We start from the raw sequence: 21,535 nt of genomic DNA, 5'->3' as shown, positions 1-21,535 counted from the left end.
ATGCATGCATACGTTAATTCTCGTTAGTTATATACTTTGAGACAATTGATTTTATTACGAATTATTTTAAATTATCAAGTAATGATGATGTATTATTTATGATCTGTCATGATAATAAGAATTTAATTACCTGGCAAGTACGCTCTAAGTTTTCTATAATTTGATTCACCAGCGTAGTTTAAAAATATGATCAGTGTAATATTAATCATATGATTATGAACGAATCCAAGAAAATATTATATTGTCGGTGGCAAGGGTCAAATCAGTTGCATGCAGGGTGGTTTTTACCGTAAAGGGTAGGTTAAACCTACCGAAAAATTAAGTGAGGTTCCAGATTTAACTTTTTAACTAAACCCCACCTTAGTATTTGCTTTTCTCCGATCATTCTCGTAGGGTCCAAACTAGCGGTCGATAAAATTAAGAAGAATTTAAAATACAGTAAATACAAAAGATAAATGGAATTTAGTGACACAACAGCGGAGAGCATGCAAAACAAATTACAAATCAACGATGGAGATCAACTCATGACGACAACGATCATGATCATGATTTTCTTGATGAAACGAAACACAAGAACTCAAAGGTCCAAAACCCAGCATGCATGCAAATGTAATTAAATCTTATGACTCCTTAATTAAGCTTACTTAAGGCTTAATCAATTAGTAGTCAGTGGAGGGCAGTTGCTCGTGGCCGCTGTTGCCGATGAACACGAACTCGTAGATGACCCCGGCGATCCCGGCGCCGATCAAAGGCCCGGCCCAGTAGACCCAGTGGTTCTCCCAGCTCCAGCTCACCAACGCCGGCCCGAAAGAAACGGCCGGGTTCATGGACGCCCCGTCAAAAGCCCCACCCGCCAAAATGTTGGCGCCAACGATGAAACCAATCGCGATGGGCGCGATTGTCCCCACGCTCCCTTTCTTCGGGTCAATCGCGGTCGCGTAGACCGTGTAGACCAGTCCGAACGTCATCACGATCTCGAAAACGAACGCGTTCCACACTCCCACTCCCGGGGACAGGGAGAAAGCAGCTGTAGTCTGCGAAGCACCGTATAAAACCCGTAGCTTAAGTCACTTTTTTATTTACCTAAAAAAACGGTATTAACGGAACGTGGAGTGGGAAGTGGGAGATGAGAAAGTTACCTGGCCGTTGGTGACCAACTTGAGGAGGCCGCAGGCGACGGTGGCCCCGAGGAGCTGGGCGATCCAGTAGAGGAGGCCGCGGAGGAGAGAGATATTGCCGCCGATGAAGGCGCCGAAGGTGACGGCGGGGTTGACGTGTCCGCCGGAGATGTTGGCGCTGATGGTGACGGCGACGAAAAGGCCGAAGGCGTGGGCGAGCGCGGCGGCGACGAGGCCTGAGGGAGTAGTTGCGGCGTCATCGGTTAGCTTGGCGAATGCCATTCCGGAGCCCTCGCCGGCGAAAACGAAGATGAGCGTCGAGATGAACTCGGCTAACGCAGCCCTCAACGCGTCCGGGTGGTACGTTTCCTCGGGTCGGCCCACGGCGATGTTCCGGATCGGCATGGTTGAGATGATTGGACGGTCGATATTTGCTCCCGAATTCAGCTCACTGGTATAGTGTAGCTAAGTAGCAGTAGTGTCTTTGAAGTGGTCGTTCTAAGTTTATATATATGGCCAAATTGGATTATTCATCCGTGGTCATAGGAAACTTGCATGATGACCCCGTGGTGAAAAAGATAGGAATTAAATTCTTATGGTGTAGAATATTTGCAAATTTAGTTCAAAATAAGATTTCTGTTATGACTATTAAAAGTATGGGTAAAACTATATTTTCAGTTCCAATTGATATTTAAAATAAATAATTTTTTTATAACAATTAACAAAAAAAATAATGCTTAATTTTTTAAATTAAAAAAAGGTCCAATTCAATGTCAATTGAAACTGAAAATACAGTTTTACCTCAATTTTTAACAGTCTTTTAACAAAAATCTTACTTTTGAACTAAATTTGCTAACATTCTAGACCACAGGGGTTTAATTCCTAATTTTTTTCACCACAAAAGTCATCATGCAAGTGTCGTATAATCGCGGGATGAACAATCCAATTTGACCTATATATATCGAAGTTGATGAGAGATGGGGAACCGGCTGTACCCGGTTGCCGGTCCAAAGTGGATTGGAACGTGATTGGTCGACAGCCTGTGAGATGGCGAAATAATAAAATTTTCAATTAATTTTTAATTTTTAATTTTCGGGTGGAGGCGTCGAGCCTATCCGATAATCTGTAATTTCTGGGTCGGTGCTGCTGTTCATAACTTCAGTGTTCATAACTTCAGACAGCGAAGCAGTGATGCCGAAAACGCTTGTGGGCGTGACACGTGGAGATGAGGGACAGGGGACACGTAACGTCTCATCTCTGGAATGATCGAATTTATATAAAAATGATTTGTAAATTAGATATTTAGGAGAGATGTGATTGGATAAAGACAAATAATTGGAAAGTTAAGGTTTTGTTTGTTTAAAATGTTATCCTTGTAAACTTGGAGGGGATGTAAGTAGTGACTTGTAAACTTGTATTTTGTTTTTCTTGATCGCTAATGATGCAACGTGACAATGAATAATAAACAACGTTATTCTTAAGAGAGCACATAATTTGGAATTCACTAGAAGTATGAGAGAAATAGCAAATTTTATATTATCAAAATGCAACCCTAAAAGTTGTTTATAATCTTAGCAAACCCTAGCTTCGAAGGGCAAATAAAATAGACAATAGTTTTTAAGGTTGGGCATTTAAAAAAAAAAACAAACCAACTGAACCGTCCGAATACATCGGAAGTTTGGCTTGGTTTGGTATTTTTGTTTTGGTTTTTAAATTTCCTGTGGTTAAACCGAACCGCACCAACTTTAATCAGTTTGGCAACCCATTCCCAAAATTCGTAGATTGCGATTAATCGAACCGACCGACATATATTTAATTTAATTTTTTTAATTATAATTAATACGTGTAATAATATAAATGATTTAGTTATTTATGATTTTTCACCATATGAAAACAAACTTGATTCCCTTTGGAGAAGAACATGGGGCGCCATTTGGAGAAGGCAACCGTTGTTGCTTTGATGCTCTCCTTAGACTGCTTCATTTGTGCTTTCATTTGAGCAATCACTCATATTGGTACTACGTTCTGTAGCTTTTAGAAGAGAAATTTGTTATGTATTTTTATCTTTACACAAATCAAGAATCGATCCAAACCAACCCGCCATTATTGGTTAAGAGATATATCATCATCTCCAACCTATCTGATGATGTGTAAATGGTAACTCCAAAAATACACAACTACTACTCGTGATTCAAGGCTGGAATATTAAAATGGAAAGCTTTAAAGACCAAATTTTTTTCAGTAAGTGATTTCCGTATTTTCTTCTGATTTTTTCTAGTTATTTCTCAAGTGATTTTTGCAAATTTAAATTAAATTAATTATAACTGTGAGTATTTGTAGTTAATGAAAAATTAAGATGGAGTCTTTAACTTTTCATCTTTTGTAACTCTTGTAATATTTTTTCTTTGTTAATTTGTGTTTATTACTCTATTTACTAAGGGTGACAGTAAATATATGGGGTGTGCTATCCACACACCCCTTTTTACTTCTTACACACCCATTTTTACTTCTCACACATCCCTTGTTAATTTATGTCTGTTGATCTTCTTCAATTCATCCGATCAGACGGCTGAAAACCAAAAAGATGTGGAAGAAGTAAAAAGGGGTGTGTGGATATCACACCCCTAAATATATAATTATTAGCAATTTTCTCATTATCTTTTTATATATGATCCTACTACCAATTTCCTAACAACTACAATCTTTATTCCTCTATACTTTCTATCTTTTACTTATATTGGCCAAAGAAAGCTGTTCTAGTGGTTGAGTTTTGGACTCTTCTTTTTTTGTGCAGAAAGGTTTGAGTTAAACACAATTTTGTTGGCTATTATGTCTTGGAGGGGACAAGTCAAGAATTATATTGTTGCACTGGTTCGTGAACTTTTATCAATCCGCAATGGGCTTGAATCGTCTTAAAGAGAGCAAGATATATGTAGCTCAACCAAATTGTATATATGCTTCTTGGAAGAATATTACAATGTTCTTGTAATTTTCCCAATGCTTTGCGTACACCAAGTTTTCAATGGATTTGATTGATGAAAAGTTTTAACGTATAAACAATCATGTTTATTCAATAAAAAAAAATCATACTTAATTATCTGCCCGTAGACCAACTCATGGTAGAGGGTAGAGGCAAGTTCGAGACAAATTCAAGTAGGAACTAAACTAAATGAATGAGGATCTTTTCCAGATGCTCCTTGTAAGAATCTCGAGAATTGTTTAATTGTGTCTGTTTATTGTACATCGTGTGATCAGTTTTCTTAAGTACTATTCATATTCTATTTTAAATAAAAATATTACAATAATTTCTGACCACACGATGTAAGATGAACGGACACGATTGGAGAATCTCTGGGATCCTCACAAAGAGAATCCGGAGAAGATCCCTCGTTCAAACTAAATGAGGTTGATACATATATTTACGTTGATATTTGATAAAACTATATGCATGCATTCAAGATTTTGTTTTAGTGGTCGTCGGCTAAGACATATTTATTTGTTGGCCTAATCGGATAAATGGTTCCCGTGGTCATAAGGTATTCGGATGATAGCCCCTGTGGTAAAAAAATTTGGATTTAAACCCATGTGGTCACGGTCTGTTAGGATTTAAACCCCTGTGGTTTAAGTCTGTTAGGATTTATGCCCTTCTGTCATTCCTCCATTAGGTTTAGGTTGGCCAAATCGGATAAATGGTCCCCGTGGTCTAAGTCTATTAGGATTTATGCATGAAATTAGAGGTTATGTCATTCCTTCGTTAAGCTTACAGGTTGAGCAGAGTTTCTCTAAGTATCTATCAATAAAAAATATCTTACAATAAAAATGGGGGGAGGGGGGGAGAAGATTTCAGTTTATGGTAAAAAAATTCATTCATCTTAGTTATTTCACAAGAAGAAAAAGACGAAAACAGTGGATTTGTTGAATTTCAAATAGTTAGTTTCACCAATAGGATACGAAGACTTACTTCACATTTACAATTACACAAAAAAACTATTTATCTCAGAGAGGTTTACGTAAAATTCTGGGAAAACGTCAACAATTACTGTCTTATTTGTCAAAGAAAAATAGAATATGTATAAAGAATTAATTAATCGGTTGGACATTCGGGAGTAAAAAACTCGTTAATTTTATAAAGGCATTTTGAATTATTTGATTTATTAGATCTTGAATTTTAATGAATTATGTGATTTATTAGTTCCACATGTAAGCTTAGCGGAGAAATAACAGAACCTCTAGTTTCGGGCATAAATCTTAACAAACTTAGACCACAGGGGTTTAAATCTGAATTTTTTTTACCACAGGGACTATCTTCCGAATACCTTATGACCACGGGGACCATTTATCCTATTTTGCCAACCTAAGCCTAATGGAGGAATGACAGAAGGGCATAAATCCTAACAGACTTAGACCACATGGGTTTAAATCCTAACATACTATGACCACAGGGGTTTAAATCTAAATTTTTTTACCACAGGGGTTATCATCCGAATATCTTATGACCACGGAGACCATTTATCCGATTAGGCCTTATTTGTTATATGTTTAAAAGCTACACTACTGATGCCACTTAATACTACAGTTTAGTGGTATTTCTCTTCACTTGTAAGTGAAATGTCTTATGTTTGATTCTTGCTAATGACGAATTTGAACCACATTATTGTTAGCAGCTAAGGCTACTCTTTCCCCCATAATGTAAATAATATTTGTTGTTCAAAAGAAATGTACAATATTTATTTAATGTTAAATTAGGGACATGAGACAAGTAAAGTACTATGACACACCCCGACCTAGATCAAAGTATGATGGTCGTCACGTGAGGGTGACGTAGTCATGTGCACAGTGCGGAAGCAATAGAGATATAAGAAATTGCGAATAAACAAAAACCAAATCAACTAGAGTACTAGCTAAGATACAGTGCTAGAGCAAGATTAAGTGTGAAATACACAATTAGAGCATAAATAGTCTAAGTGTAGTCAAGCAGGACAAGTATTAATTATTCAACACCCAAAGGTGATTCTACATTAATGATATTCTGTAAAAACCCCGGCCGAAATCCTCGTGATCCACCAAGCACTTCTACCTAAAACCTGGAGGGGCGTAAAACAGAAAGTGTGAGTGGGCAAAAACAAAACTTTTCAAAATCATTTCATTTGTCAAAAGTTCTAACCCCTCACCGTAAAACCTATATAATTTCCCAGAAAATAATAGTAATAATAAGCTATAACAGAAATCATACTCAAGATGAAAATCCATAGAAGTATACCATGCCAAAGTATCTCAATGCAATGCTACAAGTAATCCAGGCAAAATGTATCAATGTCAAATATCGCATATGCCAAATCCCTCTAATTCAACTGCAAGGCTGAATATGTATAGCTCATAACCAATCTCAATCATATCAAATCAAATCCTGCACACAAGTCGAAACCACTTAAAGTGGTCTGTACGACAAGACTAGGTATAAAGTAAATATGCTTTAGTGCTACGATCACGTGAAGGCTGTGCGAATGATCGCGGCTCACCTACGAGTCGGAACCACCTATAGTGGTATGTACGACAAGCGTGTGCACCTAAAGTGGATCCAAGGAGAGCATATGGTGCGGGAGGTAAACATCACGTGAAGGACTGTACCCTAACTCTGGGCAGGAGCACTAACATTGGGGTACAGGTTTATAAGCTCTCAATACATCACATCATATCTCACATAACTGAAGTAACCTCATATCTTTAATTTATGAACTTACCTGGCACTTACCTATGCGTCCGCAACACCAAATATAAATATATGCAACTACTAATGCATAATAAAATAGACAGATACTTTGCATGCCATTTCAAAATGAATAATCATTCAGTTTCATTTTCTGGGAAAAACTCAAGTATATAGGTATATACAGAAAACCAAAAGCCCACTCACTGGTATGTCGAAGGGTCGTAGCTCATGAGCCTCGATTGATGGCGCTCGTACTCAGGATATGTCTTACCTATATGCGAAATAACTGAATAAACGTTATTTAAAGCACATATACAAAACTAGGAAATAACTTCTCATACAAAGCTCAAATGGGGTATTTGAATATACCACCATGATCTACTCAACCTCAGGAACATCCTCATATTTTTAGAAAAAAAATTCAATCACCCACGCGCCCTCACGCTCCAGCCAAGGCACGGCCAAATGCGCCCCCACGCGCAGCCACGTGCTTGGCACGCCTAACAGAATCTTTAACGGCGTTAAGGAATATTCCATAAAAAAACAGCATATTCTGTTAAAACTAACATGACGCCGTCAGAATATTCCCGTTAAACTTGATGGAATATTCTGTCGTCTTCAACCTTCGAACTCCGGTGACCGACGCCGTTGCCGGAAAACTAGAAAACTTTAAATCGTCATTTCCCGCTCATTTCTCAACCAAATTTCATGAAATTTGTACCAAAATGAAGCTTAGGATGAGAGGAACAAAACCTTACCACTTTCAAGCCTTGAAATCCACGGGATTTCGCTGGAGGAACCTCGATAATCCGGCCAAACTTGAAACTCGTCAAACTCAACTTCCTGACGTCCAATTCACTTCGTTTTTCTCCTCCGAGCTTTATGAAGATGTCCTAAAGCTCACTAGTAGCTTTAAATCTCTTAAAAACTTCGATAACATGAGTACATGAACAGTGACCCAAAACTGGGTTCTCGGGAAAATGAGGTCTTCATGTTCTAAAAATGGTATAGATGAGTGCGTGACGATGAGATGAAGAGGATGATGCTAACCACGAGCTCGATTCGTGCGTGAAATGGAGGGTTCAAGGTTTGTTCGTACAATTGTACGGACATGGAAGAAAATGCGAGATGGAGGAGAAAGAGAGTCAATGGGATAAGGGGAGGGTATGTGTGTGCGGTCCAGTTTGCAGTCAACCAACCAAAATCTTAAGTCTTTAGTTCTAATTAGGTCCAAATAATAAGGGATAAAACCTATTGGTCCAAAACCTTAGTTAATACACACACACACAACTCAATAATAACAAGGGTATAATAGAAATTTCCACGTTCTCGAGGATAAATAATATATATGTTCGAGACGGGCTGTCACAACTAAACAATGAAATTGAGGATTAAGGTGTTCTTCAATGTGGATTTTATCTATATCACATCAATACTTAACGTTTACTTAGACAGTTAAATTAACGAAGTAGTTAAATTAATGCAATTTAAAAAGAACGGTGTAATATGCAATAGTTAAAACTTGTGGCTTATTTTACAAACGGCCCCTAAACTTTGTGATATAAAATGCGGTGACCCTTTTTATTTTATAACTTATGGATCTTTAAGATACCGTTTGGTACACAGACGGGATGGAACGGGACGGGACGGGACGGAACAGGACAGAACAGATGATGTAAATATTGAAAAAGATAAGGAGAAATTTTGTCATAAAATGTTATAAATTTGTGTTCCACGGATGTGGAACGGGTCGTTCCAGGAGGAAGAGGTGGAACGAAAAATTAGCCAAATTTCGTCCCATGGGACAACCCGTTCCACCGTTTTTAGGCGCACCAAACATGGGACAGAACGGCTCGTCCTGTTCCGTTCCATCCCATCCCACGTACCAAACGGTACCTAACTGATAGTGAGATCGTCTCTCATTCTATCTCCCTTACAAAAAAAAAAAAAAAAAAAAAAAAAAGAGACATCGAAAGATGATGAGATTATCTATGCATGCCAAAGCATATGCATGGAAATGATACGAGTAATTTCAATACTGAAGAGTAATTATACGTTTCTAATTCAATACAAGCTTATGTTCGATTCTCACCAGAAGATGAATTTGAACGATATTATTATGATTGACCTATTTTGAGACTTATTTCACGCTCCCACCTCTATAGTATAGATAATATCGTTTATCCAACAAAAAAATTCAGTACAAACTTAAACATAATAAAAAAAAACCTTGATTATTGATATATACTCTTATTTAAAAGTGTTTTTAAAATAACTAAAAATAATTTTGATCATCAAAAGTATTTCCAGTCTATTTTTATAGAAAAAAGTTAAGTGCTTTACAACTGCCACTTGCATTTATATTAAAAATTATCATGTGCTTCTAACAAAAACACTTTAGTGAAGGAAGTAGTGATGCTATTGTGGTTGGTAAATATTTTTTGGAATATCTAAAATTCTCTCTCTTTCTATTCCTCTATCCTTTCCTCATCTTTCACACTTTCTATTTTGTCAATCTCTATAAAAAAATTAATATAAAACATTAATATAACTTAATCTTGACCATTTATAAAGAAAAAAAAGGAAAAAAAAAAGAGAGTTCTACTTTAACAATTATTATGGTCATGTCTCCACTCATGTAAACCAAACCAAGATGGAGACATAGTTCTTTCAAATGACAATCGTACTTGTTTATTTTTGTCGGAGACAAATGTACTTATAACATATAAATTACAGCCATGTGTATGTCGGTCTGAAACTAATTGTGTATATTACCATCATACCCTTTATGTAAAAGGATCTTTATTTTTTTCAAAAAAATTAAGATTAGGTGTGAAACTCAGAGGCAGATTTTCTACCCTCCTACTTCTCATGCTCTTTCATGTCCTCTTATTTGTGTGGTCACGGTTAAGTCACGTTAATATTTTATATTACTATTTATTTTTATCTTATTATCTCTATAAAAAATAATATAAAATGTTAACATGGCTTAACCGTGACCACACAAAACGGGATGGCACGGGAAGTGGGAGGGTAGAGAATCTGCCTCCGTGAAACTCAACTTACTCATATCGAACTTTAATGATCCGAACTGTCTATTTTCTAAGTCTTGATTCATAGATAATCCTTGCAAAAATTCAATTCAATCCGAAAGTATTTGCTTATTTAATTATCAAGATATAATTTCATTATTTTTTATATAACAAAGTATTCATTAATTATTTTGAACCTAATTAGATGTCTTAAAATATTTTCGATTTGGCTAATATTTTGCAAGGATGATCTATAAGGTGCAACTTGAAAAATAAACGGTTCAGATCGTTAAAGTTCATTGTGATATGAATCCCACAACTAATCCCCATTTAAAAAAAAATAATAATAAGAATCCCTTCCTTTAAAGGCCTTCTTAGTACCATATGATTAAATTAACAAACTACATGACACTAATATGAGAAATTTTTCCTAGTATTCGTAACACAGGTGGTACATCATGTGATTGTGTAAGTGGTGAAATTTTTTATTTGTTATGTTATTAACTTTTTAACACAATCATCTCACCACTTGCTCATACCCGCCATTGCCTTCCTCTCCAACTTTGGGGCTTTTCATCTCATCTCTGGTATGCTGCTCCGGGTCAGAGACAACTATATGTTGTCACCCCTAAGAAGGTCTAGTATCTCTTTAGAATGGTGTTTACACCACCTGACCTTATTGGTTACAGCTTTGTCTTGGGCATTCGCTGTCGTTTATTTTCATCTGAGGACCGGATTTGTGGCTTTCAGGATGGGTTTGGTTGTTATAGATATGCAGGTTGGGCTTCTTTTCACCTGCTTTGAAGCATTGATGGGTTTTTGTATTGCTCTGTGCGATAGTATCTCTCTGTTTTTTTCTGTTCGCCGGTTATCTTCACCTTATCTGCGGCAGTTGAAGCGGCAGGTGATCTGTTGACGAGGGGTCACTTCTGCGGCGACTTTAGGGTTACAATTACTGTTTTTTTCAGAGGGGTCACTTTTGGGCCTCTTCAAGTGGGCTCGAGATTTTGGGCCGAGCCACAACTTTTGTAATTTTCTTTTATGCCTTAGGTATAATTGAGAACCTTTACTCATGCGATGATTGCATAAGTAACGTCTCTTTTATATCTACCTCATTTATGAGGCCGTTGTCTTTGTACTGTATTCGTCTGGACTTTATTTATAAAATTCCTCCTTTGACCAAAAAAAAAATGTATAAAGATACATAGAATACCATTCTGTATTCTGGATATATTAAAAAATCTCTCAACTAATATGAATAAATTAACAAGTTAAGAGATGGTGGGGCTCCACACCTGCAGCAATTGACCTCTCGATTATTCAAGACAAAGCCTAAACGCTTATTAAGTTAACTCTGAATCATGAGATCAAACCCAAGACACATGGACAAACTTGGAAGCAAACAAAAACAAATATGACGAAGTTAGAAATAGGATTTTAACTTGTTCAATATTTTTTCCCTCTAAAAAAAACTTGTTCAATATTTTTATAAATGGCTGGTTGTTTTGGTGGCGAACAAATTATCGTATTTAAATTCTATGCGTCTTGTCTACATTCTTTTTTTATTTTAAAGAAAAATTTACGAAAAGTTTAATTTTTTTTTTAGTTTTAATGAAAAATAACAAATAAATGTGTATTGAATAGTACCAAGGAAATGTTAAAATGTGGTTTTTTTTGTTAAAAATGAATAGTACTAGGAGTGTTTCGTTAAAATTCTTTTATTTTAATTCTATAGCTTAGAGTGTAATATATTGTTTGTAATAAATAAAACAAATATTCAACATTACTTTCCGCTTTTTTTTTTTTGTGATCTTTTCACATATGATTACAAAAATAAAATAAGCTTCACTTCCCATTCACAACCATAGATTTAAAAATCGCCGATATTATCGTATTTTTCATATCACGATATTTCGTGAGTATTTCTTTAATTTTCGTTAATATATCGCGACAATATCGATAATATCGCGACATTATGGATATTATCGCGATATTATATATAATATCGCGACATTATGGATATTATCGCGATATTATATATAATATCGCGAGATGAACCTAAAAATATTTGAAAAATTCTGAAAAGTCTCAAACATGCACATAAAGGGGTTCGAACCCCTCCCATCTAACTCCTTCAGCGAGTTGACCACCATACCACTTACGTTTTTATGAAAACATGCTAAACTATTTATATATATCGTTTTGTTTTGAATTCTTTTTGCAAGAAACAAATTTGCACATATTCCAAATTTTTTGTGGTATTATATTTTAAATTGTGTCAATTAATTACTTAGTCAATGGCATGTGGTTTTTAATTTTTCTATTTTTTATTTGGTCATTTACATGTATGGTTGGAAAAAATTCCCGAAAATCCCAAACCAAACCGAAAAAGTCCCAAACCAAAACCATCCCGAAAAATACCGAAATTTTCGATATGGGATTGGTTTCCAAATCCCATTTGTTTGGTAATCCTGAAATCCCGAAAAATACCGAAGTATTCGGTTTCCTATTGACTTTTGGGTTTCGGTTCTTGAAAGCCATTGCTATGGTTGTTGACTACTCTTCACAATACACTTACTCTACACATAGTGATGATGAAGATAGTGAAAATTTTGAACCTCATAGGAACTCTATGTGGTACTTAGTCACTCATGTATCTTACCATGCAATGTATAAAGTGTAAAATATTGTACTAATTCATTATATATAAACGATTATGGTGTGTTTAAACTTCTTTCATTAATTATTATATATTTTCTACACTCACAATGTTTGCCAGCTCGCTATATAATCAACTTAAATCAGTTAAATCCATCATGCAATGCATTTCCTTCCAATTTTTTATGATAAATTAACAGATAATTGACTAAATAAACATCCTGTAAAGTTTCAATAAAAATTTCCAAGTTTTTCTTACAATTTCCGTGGTTTCCATGTAATTTTTATCGATATCGATATTATCCCGATATTTCCATCGATATTTCCGTGTTTTCGGACTACCGATATTTCCGATATTACCGATATTTTCTTCCTTGTTCACAACCTACTTCCAATGATAGCCCATAACATTTGTGATTTGCCCACTAGAAATAACTACGAGATTCTTTTATCAATAAAAGGATAATTGGATTATTAGCCTTTGTAGTGATATAGTAGTCAGAGTATAGTATTGTGGTAAAAAAAAAAAAGAATTTAAGCGCATGTGGTGAAATATATTAGGATTTAGGCCTAAAGTTAAAAATTTCATAATTCTTCATTAATTATCAGCATATGAGGCTAAAACAAGACTCTCTATCAATTGTTAGCACGTGACGCCTACATACGAGGCTAACTTTATCTTTTTAGCCTCATATGTGAGCCTTATGCGAGTTGACGAAATTTTTAATATTGGGCCTAACAGGCTTCACCATAGGAGTTTAAATCCCAATTATTTTACCATAGAAGGCTATCTTCCAACAACCTTATCATAAAAAAGACTATTAATCCAATTAAACTTACATGTATGAAATACTGCAGTATAGTTATTTTAACAATTGTTCATGTTGGCATGAGACTTGAATAACCATTTATAAATTAAATTTTGAAGAGCTTATTTGCTAGAGCCTTAAATTAACCACATATAAATAGAAAGGTATCATTCTAATCACTTATTATTGAGGTCTAGTGGTATTCTTCTTCACTTGTAAGTGAGAGATCTTAAATTTGATTCTCGCAAAGATAAATTTGAACTATATTATTGTTAAACCTATTGTGAGGTTTAGCCTATCCTCTTACCTTTAGTGTACATAATATCTTTTATTAAAAAAAATAAAGAGAGAAAAATACCATTCTAATGTCCGAGAAAATTTTATAATGCAGTAGTGTAAGAGATGAAATGGTTATTAACGGTTGAAAGTGTGCTACTAAATTTTGGCAGTCTCAATCTAACCTTTCAAATATCGAATCATCTCATAAACCAATGTGTTGTATAAGATTCTGATGTGTCATGTAGGTCAAATTTTGGATGGACCATGTGAGCACGTACGTGGAGGTGGGGTGCATGAAGCACGATACAGGTTCAGCTACCAGGCTGGCACTGTGCCTTGTGATTGGTCGATTTTCACAGCTGTACCCAATCCATCCTCCTGCAGCAGAGAATGGTGTGTGGGCCACCATGTGATTGGTAGTACCTCTTCACCTTTTCAGCGGATTATTGGGACCAAAAATTTGGATCGAACGTGTCATGTGGTGTCAATCTCGGTCAATTTTGATTGAAGTGGTGAAGTTAAAGAAGCTGATAAAGCATCACAGTACAAGTGTATTATTGTTTCTCTTGACCCAGCAGAGCACTAAGGTTTCCCAACATTTACTACACAAATAAAAAATTGTTCTAAACTTACACCAACTTTAGCCAACCTTTAGAGTAAAGTTAAAATTTTAGGTTCTAAATCTATATCAACTTGTTCCAACTTTTAGGTCAAATACGAGTTTAACAAAAACTCATTTTGGGGTAAATTTAAGCTAGAATTTCCCTTGGGTTAGACAATATCCAACCCTTAGGTTATACCATCTCCAATCCTTGAAATGAAATCACAAAGCATGGAGGCTTTGGATGTGTGATTCGCACGGACTCTTGATCTTTTGTGCCACCAAATGTGGATGCATTGACCTTGTTTTCTCACCTGTCTAGGCTGAGGCTTTGGCAGAGCCGGTCTTGAGATTTTAGGGGTCATGTGCAAAAGTGACTTGGAGGCCCTAAAAAGTATTAAGAATTTTTTTTTTTTTGTTAAAAAAAATAATTTTAGTTTTCAATTGAGCTTCTATAAATTCTAATAGCACAAACAAATTTAACAAACCAACAAGTGGAAAAGTGGCGTACTGCTTTTTCTTAACTATTTAGAGGGTCAGGTTCAAATTTTTATGTTATTATGGGAGATTTTTATATTATTTTGTGGAAGCATATGCATTTAATAAAAATAAATTCAAAAAATGATGAAGATGAGTTTCGAACCCATCCCCTAGGCCAATGTAATGAAGTAATAATAACACTTACGCTAAGACTCAAGTTTGTAATAATCTACACATACAGCTATATATACGCATATGTATGCAAAATTGAAAAATCGGGGGCCCTGTGCGGTGGCACCACTTACTCACCCTTAGGGCCGGCCCTGGGCTTTGGGAGCTCGGTTCGATGTGGTTTGGGGGAGCGACAAGGGATACCAAAATATTCTTTTTTAATGTGATTTGCTCTAGACTGTGGAGGCGCGAAGAGACCCCTCTACCAAATCTTTCCTTCATTGGGCATATTATAGAGGATATCAAGGTATTCCTTCCTACAATCACTGGAGCTTTCTTTACCCACGTTCGTTGCCATACCAACAAAATCGCTCATAGACTTACTCGTTTAGGTCTTAATCTTAAGCACTCTTGGCTAGATACCCCTCCGAGTATAATCTTGGATTTGCTCGAGGAAGACTCTTGCCTGAATTGATTTTGACTGCTTGTAATGATGATTCCTACTTTAATCAACACAACCTACTATCGTTTCTTTAAAAAAAAAAAAAACCTAAAATTTTTAATTCAAAAACATTTTTTTTTTTGTTCTAACTCGTTTGGATTAAACTTTTTCTCCAAGATTATTAAAGAATGAATTTACAATAATTTTTTTCTTAAAATAACTTTTAAAAAAATTATGTAAAACTATCATAATATAATTTTATGAACAGATTAACCAAAAAATATTTAGATTTCATTAAATATTAAAAAATGGCTAAACCGACACTATGAAACTCGTGGAACACAATGAAAGAATATGAAACACATGAAAGATTTTTTTTTTAAATTATTTTAGCTGTTGGATATAAATTTGGACTGTTAGATCTTTTTTTTTTACCATTATATTTGATCACATTAGATCTTAACTGTTGGATTCAATGAATTTATAAATATGAAACTAAAAAAAAATACACATATATGGTGGGCTAGCCCACTAACACAAGGGGAATTTTGGCCTAAATTTGTCCTAGTAATGAGTTTTTGAGTTAAAACTCATTTTTGCTCCAAGGGTTAGAGCAAGTTAGGGGATGTTTAGAACCTAAAATTTGAGTTTTACTTCAAGGGTTGGAGTAGATCTTATAAATTCATATTTGCCCCATGTGTGTGTGTGTGTGTGTGTATTTTCTTCAGTTTTATACTTATAAATTCATTGAATCCAACGGCTAATCTAATATGATTAAATTCAACAACAAATATCTAATATGATAAAAAAAAATCTAATGATCCAAATTTAAATCCAACGGCTAAAATAATTATAAAAAAAAAAATCTTTCATGTGTTTCATATCCTTTCATAGTGTTTCACGAGTTCATAGTGTCAGCTTAATGATTTTTCAATATTTATCAGAATTTAAATATTTTTAGGTTAAAATGTTCATAAAATTAATTAGGATATTCTACATAATTTTTTTTTTAAAGTTACTTTAAGAAATAAAATTATCTGAAATTCATACTTTAATAATCTCGGGCTAAAATGTTGAGCAAAAAAACTGTTTCTAGGTTAAAATGATGCATATCAGTTCGCTACTGCATTTATTGAATCATTGGTATAAAATCAATGACTATAACCAAACAGAAGAACCTAATAACAGCCATTAGTAGCTCTTAATAATAGCCAAGGCGTTTTGGACGTTTTTTGGCTGATTGGATTACTTTCTTGATGTAATTTTCAGTTTTTTGTCATTTTAAGTTTATTGCCTTTCTAATTTATGAATGTATGTTACAAAATGGCTATAAATACCACCTCTTTTTGTAAGATGAAGGGGTTGAACGTTTTTGTTGGTGAATGAAATATTCATAGAGATTTCTATCTCATATTTGTACCTTTCTCTTTGTAAGAGTCTGTTGCTTTGTTCTTTCTAGTGTCTATGTTGTAGGCTGGTACTAAAACAAAAGTTTATAGGGTTTTCAGGCCTCCCCTCGCACTAGAAGATAGTGGACACTACCTATCCATCATTTTTATCCTAGTTTTCTGTTCTCATTTCATTTTATTCATTTTTATCCTCTGCGCCCTGCATCAAAACCTAATTTTTTTTGAGTTAAAAATTTTAGGTTTTAATCTAAGGGTTGAAGATAGTCACAAGAGATAAATAATATGTTCAAGAAATACATTTAATAGATGTTAGATCGTACTCAAGCATATACCATTGTTTCTGCCTGTTGAATTTATATGACTTATGTAATTTTTCTCATTCATAAGTCTGTCAAGTGAGAATGTGAATTTAAATCAATCCGTCCTTCCCTCTTTATGGCTCTAAGTTCTTTTGAGTTTGGTACAGGGGGAAGACAGGAGAGAGATGTTGTTATTCGTTTGAAAGAGGAAATAAATGATAGGAAAACTAATGGAAAGAGTTTGAAAAAACTTTGAGTTTTAATGATAAGGACAAAATAAAGGGTAAAGTGAATAGTACCAGGATTGACTTTTTAGTGTAAAAATGTGGTTTTTGGTTAAAGTGAACAGTATCAGGTGATTTTCATTAAAGTTCCCATAAATGATGGATAAAGCTTCTCTTACTTGATAAATTTCTGTTTTATTATATTAATTTATAAAAAATAAAAGTTCGTAGACTTTAAACACGAATAAATTTATGATTAAAGACGTCTGCAATTGCAAGATAACAAAAAAGAAAAGGCTTAAATTTTAAAATGGTCCATTTGTTTTAGTCATTGTGTTTTCAGTTTGGCCAATTTGATCCTTGTGTTTATCTCCGTTAGTCAATTAAGGACATATCCATCTAATTTCTATTAAAAAATATTTAAAAATTGTTATAAACTTATGTATAAAATTATTTATTTGATTTAAAAATGAAATAAAAGAAAAATTATTGTAACATCCGGAAATTTCTAATTCGGAAGCCAAACACGCAGGTAGACCACAATAAAAATAGTGGTTAATTATAATTCTAACTGACCACACACAAAAAAAAAAAATCATTTTGTTTAGTTATGGCTGCATCTAACATCCTGGTTAGACTGCCTACGTACCCTGAACGAAAGGATCAAGCCATTTTCACCTTACGCTTCTAGAACAATATACTAAAATTTCATTATGATCCAACGGTCGGATCTCCACCAATCATGAATTCAATTGGCGATCGACGTTTTATTTCACGAACTTACAAATTCAATTCGGGAAGATCTGTATGTTGGATTCCTGATCCGTAAGTTCCTAAGGTCCTCAAATATTACATATTTTAATGTATCAAAGTTTGGTGACAATCCAACTGTCGGATCGTCGATTCATATATTGACCGAGTAACGAATCATAGTGAATTTAGGTTCAAACGATCAACTTACGTCATACGAATATCAAAACTGAATTCAGGACATCTAATTTAGCCTAAAAATAGCATTGACAACCTTCTGGCCACGCAACGCAGCACGCGCCGTTATGGGTGGCGGTCGGCCTTCCCGACTCACTGGAAAATTTCAACTATTTCAAAAAATTCCCAAATTTCATAGAAATGAATATCTAAATGAGTAGAGCAAACTTTATACCTGTGGCCAAGTCCAATTTGGCTGGGAAAGGTGGTTATCGACAGTGAAGTTCGCTGGAGCCACCAGAAAAAGATTAAAGTCGCCGGACAAAGTCGTGGGCTTTGTGAATTCTAATTGGAAAAATGGAAAGGAAATTAGGAAATATAACACTATAGAGATGTAGGGCTTGTTAAGGGCTTTCCATGGACACCATGATTACCCAAAACGGAGCTCGTATGAAGGAGATATGAGCAGGCCAATTTGGCGGGTTAATGGGTCGAAATTTCCCCCAAAACGGGTTAGCAGCATGCCCCTTCCCCTTACTTTTTTAATTTTTTCCAGAAACCTCCTCCTTTCTGATTGGGCAGTGCCCATTTCTCTCTCCCACAACCCTCCACGTGGCACCTCAAAATTATCTGGAGAAATCCAGATTTTGGTCAAATGACAATTTCATTCCTAACTTTGCTCGTTTATAACTTATTCGTTATAACTCTGTTTTACGAACAGTTTGCGTCTATGCGTTCGTGAGATCAAGTTATATCCAAATATGTCAAGAAGTATGACAAAATATATGAGGATCAACTACGTCCTCGAAAAATTACACTTAGCCCCCCTATTGCATTTTCGTCATTTCCACTTATCAAAAAAAAATTTCCACACAATCACATATTTTAAATTTTCCAGGGTATTACAATTATTCTCCTTCCAACTCCCCAACCTTCTCCCTAACATTACCCCCTCTCTTTACTATGTCAAGGCCTTAATAATTTTTTAAATTTGAAGTTTTATCTCTTATATGTGTTATTTCTTATTGATTTGCATTTTTCTGTAAAGAGAAAGGGTGATTATATCTCATATAATTTTTCTTATAAATTTTAGAATGAATGAAATGTCCTTAATTGGCTAATAGAGACAAACACAAGGACTAAATTAGCTAAATAAAAAACACATGGACCATTTTGACAATTAAGCCAAAAGAAAAGTAAAGGAAATTAATTCTATGCACTTTTTTATTTTCATTTGCACACACTGTTTTTGTCATTGATTCTCTTTTCTTTATTCTATCTAAATAAGTATATTTCTTCAAATAAGCATATATTTTTTTATCGCTGTACAAAGAAAATATTTTGTTACGAATGAATAGGAGTGTGCATGTAGAAAAAAATGGTGTGTTAAAATCAGTTTACAAAACTAAAGCCCAGCAATTCGTTGGGTTGTGTAGTCACCCAATCCTTTTTTTTTCAATTTTTTTAATTTTTTTTGTGATATTTAAATCACATTTTGACATTTTACTAAAACATCTTTGAAATAAAAACGTTTATCATACCATATTAAGACAACCATCTTTGTGAACCAATTCTATTTCGTTCCACTATTGATTTTGAACGGTTCTCCGATGGATTTTTCCGCATCTAGTTGTCGTAGAGCCATTTTCTAGGGGAGCATTTTTGCTCACCACCATAAACTATGATGTATGTTCACCATACACCTAATCAATTGACACGTGTCATTTCACTTAATTTTAGTTAATTTTTTTCAAAATTGAAAAACTAACATTTAATGTGAAAGTTAACTAGAGTTAAGTGAAATGACACGTGTCAATTGATTAGGTGTATGGTGAGCATACACCATAGTTTATGGTGGTGAGCAAAAATGCTCCCCATTTTCTAGTAATGAAACTGCAGTTCTAAAACAAATATTCCAAAATTTCTTCATTGGTCCTTTTAGAACGTCAAAATCGTGGGAATGGAAATATACCAGAAACAAAAGGAAAGCAACACCATTTTGGTCCCCTTCTTTCTTCCAATACAAATTCAAAACAAATACGTAGCTATAAAACGTTCAATCAATGCAATTCAACTTGCACAAAAAGCCAAAAGGATTTTGTTCTCCAATGACTAATATTGCCACTGACCAAAAAAGAGAGGCTAATATTGTAATATTAGTCATTGGAGAAAATCTAAATGTATTAAAGGTATATAATTTTCATATGACGAGTGATGTAGACACAATAAGATATATTTGTTTTAAAATAGATTTTCTTACTAAGTATTGATGCTAAAAGTTGGATGAGCGATTGAGATAATTAAAATCAAATCAATCATCATCATTGTGTCGATTAATAAGGAATTTCTCAAAGGCTCGTAACGAGTGTTGTAAACATAATAAGATATGTGTTTTAAAATAGATTTTCCCCTACGTAACTAAATATTGATGCTAAAAGTTGGATGAGCGATGGATCGAGATAATTAAAATCAAATCAATCATGATCATTGTTTCGATTAACCAGGAATTTCACATCATCCTATGAAATTAGGCAAAGAAACATGACCTCTATTCTTCCTATCTCTAATCCACGGTTATGGTCTCTCTTTCTACCCACATGCTTTTGTATTAAGGTTTTCAATTAGGCATATTTGGGCTTTGAGCCTTAGTGTTTATTTATTTATTTTTGCTGGCATTGGGCACAAGTTTGGGTCCTCTATTTTGGGCTTTGGCCTTGTACCATTGAAGTTGCAGAATCTATTTAATTTTAGCTGATGATTCAGTTTAACTTATTTAATATAATGGCTAGAAAAAAAAAAGGGAATGTGTAGTCACTTAGTACTACGGTTTAGTAGTATTTTTTTTCACTTGTAAATGAGAGATCTTAGGTTCGATTCTTGCCAAAGGCGAATTTGAATCACATTGATGCTAGCCTATTGTGTGAGGCTCAATGCATTTCTCCACCTCCTTAGCGTAGATAATATTGTTTGTTTAAAAGGGTGTGAAAATCACTTTCTTAAAAATTATAGCAGCATTTGTGCGTAAGTGAAGTTGTGCTGCATTCGGAGCTAGTGGCCACTAGGCACAACTGCATTCTTAGAAAATACCCTATTGCGTAGGGGGTGAAGACCTTAATATCGAAGATATTAGGGGTTTGAGAAATCACTTCCACAATATTTCTTGGGCACTCCTCTAGACATAAGACTTTACCTATAGCTTGATAGAAAGAAGAAAAAAGAGCCTTTATTTGGCTTCATGTGACCATATAGCCCATCCTATGGCTTGGTGAAGAGGACAGACGTGAGGCATACTTCTCCGGAAGCTGGTGCCTAGCTGCATTGAAAGGAAACGATTACTTCTTAGGCTATACTCCTCCTTTTCACACCTTAATTTCGT

The 21,535-nt window shown here is 34.7% G+C and overlaps 1 protein-coding gene across 1 annotated transcript; it reads right to left on the bottom strand.

Annotated features, from left to right (window-relative positions):
• Positions 1 to 443: 443 nt before the first annotated feature.
• Positions 444 to 1,654, bottom strand: LOC126593537 (aquaporin TIP1-1-like). Its single transcript, XM_050259630.1, has 2 exons — positions 1,140 to 1,654; positions 444 to 1,034 (listed from the first exon to the last, which is right to left on the bottom strand). The coding sequence occupies exons 1-2, from the start codon at positions 1,521 to 1,523 to the stop codon at positions 660 to 662; spliced, it is 759 nt and encodes a 252-aa protein (XP_050115587.1). The 5' UTR covers positions 1,524 to 1,654; the 3' UTR covers positions 444 to 659.
• Positions 1,655 to 21,535: the final 19,881 nt, after the last annotated feature.

The sequence above is a fragment of the Malus sylvestris genome, chromosome 12 (assembly GCF_916048215.2).
Source record: "Malus sylvestris chromosome 12, drMalSylv7.2, whole genome shotgun sequence".
Taxonomy (NCBI): domain Eukaryota; kingdom Viridiplantae; phylum Streptophyta; class Magnoliopsida; order Rosales; family Rosaceae; genus Malus; species Malus sylvestris.
Note: the sequence above shows the minus strand (reverse complement) of the source record. Positions and strands in the feature narration are given on the sequence as shown.